Raw genomic sequence first — 6199 nt, 5'->3', positions numbered from 1 at the left:
TATTTAGCTCAAGTTTTCCTGGAAACCATCACTAGAGTAACATGTCTTTACTTGGAAGCAGTGAGAAAATTTGGTAAGAGATAAGGAATATATCATCATTTCTCAGCATGCCCTGGTCTGCAAATTCTGCCCATTTCTTAATTACAACAAATATAAACTACTTTGTGAGCATTTACAGTGATCTACTAACTTTTCTAAGCATCTTATATGTCTATTAAGTCATTTAATCACACAACATGATTGCTATCCCCATCTTAACCTAGCAGAGTGCTTAGGATGTTATCCATGGTACCAAAGCTAGTCAGTGGCAAAGCCATCATCCAAATTCAGCGTTCTGATTCCAGAGGCCACACTAAACCAATTCACCTGGAGCTGAGTAGGAAAAACAAGGAAGGTCCAGGTTCTCTGGCCTCTACTTAGTCCCCTTTTAGATAACTGTGTACCAGTTACTCTAGATGGGAGTTTAGAGACCACATAGGCCAGCAAGCGTGACTTCTGATCCTGTGCCCATGACAGACATCACCAGTCAACCACCAGTCATCTCCTACTAACCCAAGATAAGACTTCAGAGTCCTTCTTATTTTTTCTCTCTGCAATTTGTACCAATCAATCAATTTGATGTGTGAATGAAAAGCCCTCGCAGAGGATCGATGCCAGTATCTGATTCTTCATTCACCACAATGATCCCATAAAGCCTTTTTTTAAAATATTTATTTATTTATGCATACAAGAACTGGGGTATAGGTCAGAGGTGTAGGGGGTGAGAGGATTCACCAGAAACAGATGGGGGAACAGGCGGATTGACTGAAATACACTGCTGAGGCAAGCAGTGAGACAGGAGAGGTCTGCAGCTCCATGTGGATATCCCTGGCTGGGGATCGAACTCATGCTGCAGTGGCTGCGGACAGCTTCACAGGTTGCATCTTAACCCCTCGTGCCACCAGGGAGGCCCCCCATAAAGACTTTTAGCAAAGACTTTATTAAAGACCTCAGCAAGAGGTCTCCCCTGCACACTCTCCTACTAGGGATCCTAGTGTTATATACAGAGAAGATACCTGTGAGGTCTTTCTCTTTGACACCTTTACTTATCAGACACCTTGTCTGTGACATGCATTCAAGGGGGCAGGATCAATGCCATCACCAGTTTTCCTTGAATGTGTTCCTTGAATTCTCAGGGTGGGAGGGCATAAAAAGGGTTACCTGATATCTTCAAACAGGCCTACTCTGCTATAGCATATTTGATGGGGGGGGGGCATTTGTTATTTGATTCCATTTGGAAAAAAGTCTTCATCAGGTAACAAAACAATTTAAAAATGCCTAGCGATCTCCATACTGTTTTCCCGAGTGACTGCACCAATTTAAAACCCCACCAGCAGCATACAGAGTTTCTCTTTTCTCCACATCCTCACCAATACTTGTTATCACTCCCCTTTTTTATAATAGCCATTCCAGAAAGTGTAGGGTGATATCATGCTGTGGTTTGCATTTGTATTTCTGGGGAGATGTTGGTCAAAGAGCACAAACTTTCAGTGATAGGGTGAATAAGTTCAGTGGGTCTAATGTACGGCATGGTGATGGTAGTTAATGATACTACATTATATACTTGTAATTTGCTAAGATAATAAACCTTAAGTATTCTCATTACACCAAAAATCAAAGGTTACTATATGAGGTGGTGATGGACATGTACATTAACTTGATTATGGTGAATATTTCATATATATATATACTGTATATATATACTGTATGTATGTATATAGACACACACATACACATACAATCTTTATTTGTCAATCATTCCCAGTAAGCTGGGGAAAGTGCACAGGAAATCAAGATCAACAGTACTATCCAGTTCTGAGTTCCTATGGCTCCCAGGATTCTGCCCCCACTGGATTGAAACGTGAGGTGGCGTTCTTGTGTGCTGTCATTCCTGGGGTCCCAGCACCTGGAAATGTCCAGAGCTGCTGAGATGTCTTCATGTCTGGGTGGGGTGAGAGCCTAGTGGAACTATTAGGGCCCCTTCCTGGGCTCCTGAAGGCCACCATGTAAACACAGGGGTCAGGCACAGCCCCGAGATCTCCTCAACTGTTCGGGCCCTTCGTTTTCTCACTTCTTTTCCCTACTACAGATGTTCTATGTCAGAGAAAACATTGTTTTTGAGAAGGACCCTCCTAAATTATCATCCATGTGTGGCCATTTCACAACCACACATCCCTTCTTCCCCACTTCCAGACGTAGGGTGTGAAAAGTGTGCCAAGTCCCCTCCCACCAATTTTGTTCTCTCATGGCCTATGAACATGCCAGGATCTGAAACTTAGTCAGAAAATCCCTTCATCCTGATTTGACGGTGACCTTGTGTAGTCAAAGTGTTCCCTGGAAGCTCCTACTCCGCCTTCTGTCTTTTTAAAAGGCAGGCAGAACCTCCAGATTTGCAGAGAATCTGAGACAAGTGCAGAAACCAACAGCTCTGAGGCTGCAGCAGCCATCCTCATCCTCCAACATGAAGGTCTCCGCTGTGCTTCTGTGCCTGCTGCTTACGGCTGCCACCCTCAGCACCCAGGTGCTCGCCCAGCCAGGTAAGCCCCCACTCTCTCTATGGGAAAGCAGACCACCTCAGAACTATCAGACCAGCAAGAATCTGCAGAGACTCACTACAAACCCTGCATTTTAAAGAGGGGAAAACAGGTTTCAAGAGCAGACAATGGTACCCAACGTCACCATCAGTGAGAAAGCCAGGACTAGAAACCCAGGACTTATCACCGGGTCCTTGCCTGACATGAGTATTGAGTGAGATGCTGTGTGCATCGGTGACCTCGCTGCCCTTGCAATGTCAGGGAATGAGCCACACAAGAGAAAGACCCTTTCTTACTGTGGTCATGGAGGGAAAAAAATCAATACTTGATTGGAGACCTGGAATATTTATTGCATTCCAAGACAGCTTTCAGAAACAGTGGGTAGGGAAAAGGAATGTTGTCCTAGGGAAATCTCTCAAAGTGACTGTTTTGAGTTTTCTTGGGAAAAAATATCTGGGTGTTTGTTTCATAACTCATTTTTCCATCCTCTGAAGACTTGGATTTATTGCATGTTTCAGTCCAAATAAGATAGTGCATGCTTTGGTAAGACATAATCTTAAATTATCGGTGGCTTAAAACAACGAAGGTTAATTTCTCACTCATATTAAATGTCATAAAATGTGTTGCCTAGAGCTTCTGCTTGCTATACACAGGTTCTAGATTGATGGGACAGCAATCTTGGGGAACATTGCTGCTCATCGTGACAAAGGGAAAGAAGGGGTCTTGCACTGATAATTATAAATTCTGGCTCAGAAATGTCACTTATCAATTGTCTTCTCACTTTTTGGTCAAAGCTAGTTAATGGCTCCATCCAAAAATAGCCAAGATATACAAGTCTGCCTTATGTCCAAAGAGCAGAGAAGGGAGAACATCTGGTGAACGTACTCTGGCGCGCACATAGCCATGAAACGCCCCACAATGACAGAGTTAAAGCTTACTGCATTGGGCCTCCCCTGGTGGTGCAGCGGTTGAGTGCTGGGCTGTGAGGCTGCCTGCAGCCTCTGCAGCGCCGGTTTGATCCCAGGCCACCTGCCGGCGAGGGTCCCACATGGTGCGGCAGACCTCTTCTGTCTCGCCTGCCGTTCCCCTCAGCAGTGTACTTTGTCAGTCTGCCTGTTCTGTTCCCCACTCTGGCTCTGGTGAATTTTCTCACTCTCCTGCGCTTCTGACTGTACCCAGTGCTTGTATAAATAAATAAATAAATCTTTAAAAAAATAATTAAAAAAAAAAGCTTACTGCATTGACCATTGACCAAGCCTTCCCTTATTCTTGCCACCAGTGATGGGTCCCCACTGCAAAGCTGGGGACCTCTGATCAAAGCCAGAGGCACAAGATCTCAGAGGAGAGAGAGTCTACCTCCACCTCTGACATTTCTTTTTCTCCTAAATATCCTTCCTTCCTTACAAAGTCACGCTTTAAATATCTACATCATTAGTGACTGATCCTTTCTATTCATTTCTTCCCCAAATTCAGTTTCTGTCACAACTGTCTGCTGCTTTTCTTTGACTGGCAAGAAGATCAACTTCCATCGACTGCAAAGCTACAGAAGAATCACTGGCAGTAAATGTCCCCGGGAAGCAGTGATGTAAGTAGATGAAGCTCACTTACTCCTGGTCCAAAAATTCATCTCAGGGGCCAGAGATCATGAATATGTCACAATTATTTGGAATCATAAATTCAGAGGGTTTGGTTTTTACCATCTAATCTATCAATTTTTCATAACAGGAAATTTTCATTCCTGGATAATTGCCTAGAGTCTGGTTTATATCATCCCAGTTGCTTCCAGTGAAGAGCATTTTTACTGGGCCATCAAGAGCACCCCTTGAGCTCCAAGCTTCCTCTTGCCCTCCTTTCTTGCCCATGGCAACCTTTTTTGCCTCATAGCAGATGGTCCTGGAAGGTTTGGGGTTACATAGAAACAACTTTCAAGAAGACATACTGACTGCTTCCCCTCTCTCCCACAGCTTCAGGACCAAATTGGCCAAGGATATCTGTGCAGACCCCAAGGAGAAGTGGGTCCAGGACGCCATGAAGCAACTAGACAAGAGATCCCAAACTCCAAATCCATAGATATTCTTAGAGTCTGAGAAATGCTTGACTCACTTTTCTTGGTCTTCCTAAGATGGGTTCCAAAATAATCTCACTATCATTTCAAAATGAGTGGCTTTTATCTAATAATTAAAAAATAATTTAAAATTTATTTGAGACCCAGCAGGCATGTAAGCGATTGGCATTTTAAACTTATCTGCCATGAATATCAGTTGTTTTTAAAATATAAAACCTTGTTCATTAGACTGTGCATTAGATCACTGTGTAAATATCACTAATTACTACTCTTTGCTAGTTTGTTTTCTTAAAGAACAACAATCTATTACCTCACCTCCCTCATTCTTTGGCAACCACCATTTTACTGTTTTGTTTTTTTTTTTTACAAGTTTGACTTTTTTTAGATTCCACAATAAGTAATATCATACAGCACTACAACTATGTAAGATGATAAATGTAGCTAGAAAACCGATCATATTACAATATAGAAATATATACAAGTAACATGTTATATACCTTAAATTTACACATAATTTTATATGTCAAATGTATTCAGTTAAAAAAATGAAGAAGAAAAAATAAAAAGTGAATACAATAAAACTATGAAATGTACAGCTTTGGCCAGGTTGTTTCCCTTCTGGAAGTCCCACTTTCATCCCCTATAAAGTAGCAAGTGAGCCTGCATCTCCTCTTCCCACCTTTCTATCATCCTGAAGCATCCTGGAAAAAATTAGCAATGTAAAAATGTTTTGTTTTGTTTTAATATTTATTTTTATTTATTTATGCATACAAGAACTGGGATGAAGGTCAGAGGTGTGGGGAGTGAGAAGATTCACTAGAGACAGAGTGTGGAGCAGAACAGGTGGATTTACTGGAATACACTCGTGAGGGCAGCAGTTGGTGAGACAGGAGAGGTAGGATGCACCATGTGAGTTAGTTAGCTCCCTGGCCAGGGATCAAAGTCATGAGGCAGTATCTGGGATAGCTTGATAGCACTGAGACTTTAACCTCTGCACCACCAGGGAGGCCCTGTTTTTTGTATTTTTAATAAGATGTAGTTCTTGTGAACCATGGTGTGACTCATAATGTTAAATGGAAGTTTATGTTATTTGAACAATAAATATGTTATATTATATCTTTGTGTGTGTGCGTGCATGTATGTGTGTGTGTGTGTGACATTCAACAGTTGTGGTTTTGTGGAGAATCTACACTGAGCCAAAGGGAGAGAGATGGGAGAAGGGGAGAGAGGTGTGGTTATGGGACAGGAACTATGTTCCCGAGAAATGCCCTTGGCTCAGCTGTTCAGTGAATTTCAGGACTAGCGCTCTCTAATTCTGACCCCCAAGAGAAGGTTTCTAGATCCTAAACCACACCACGTTTCTTTCCTTGCCAACCTCACTATTGCCCCAAATCTCTCTTAAGACCTACTATCACAGCCGGTGCCTGACTTACTACTCTGATTGTCCTCCAATCCAGAACACACAGATGATGCAAACACCGGGAAATCAGAGGAAGGCTGGATGATCCTTGCCAGGAGATTTATTTAGAATAAGACTTTATAAACATGTAAAGAGGCTTAC

The 6199-nt window shown here is 42.4% G+C and overlaps 1 protein-coding gene across 1 annotated transcript; it reads left to right on the top strand.

Moving 5' to 3' along the window:
• The first annotated feature begins 2427 nt into the window (after positions 1 to 2427).
• On the top strand, positions 2428 to 5735 carry LOC119231311 (eotaxin-like). Its single transcript, XM_037493069.2, has 3 exons — positions 2428 to 2576; positions 4047 to 4158; positions 4538 to 5735. Exons 1-3 carry the CDS (start codon positions 2501 to 2503, stop codon positions 4641 to 4643), a joined length of 294 nt encoding a protein of 97 aa, XP_037348966.1. The 5' UTR covers positions 2428 to 2500; the 3' UTR covers positions 4644 to 5735.
• Positions 5736 to 6199: the final 464 nt, after the last annotated feature.

Source organism: Talpa occidentalis, unplaced genomic scaffold (assembly GCF_014898055.3).
Source record: "Talpa occidentalis isolate TD23 unplaced genomic scaffold, MPIMG_talOcc4v2.1 talOcc4.7, whole genome shotgun sequence".
NCBI classification, from domain to species: Eukaryota; Metazoa; Chordata; class Mammalia; order Eulipotyphla; family Talpidae; genus Talpa; species Talpa occidentalis.
Note: the sequence above shows the minus strand (reverse complement) of the source record. Positions and strands in the feature narration are given on the sequence as shown.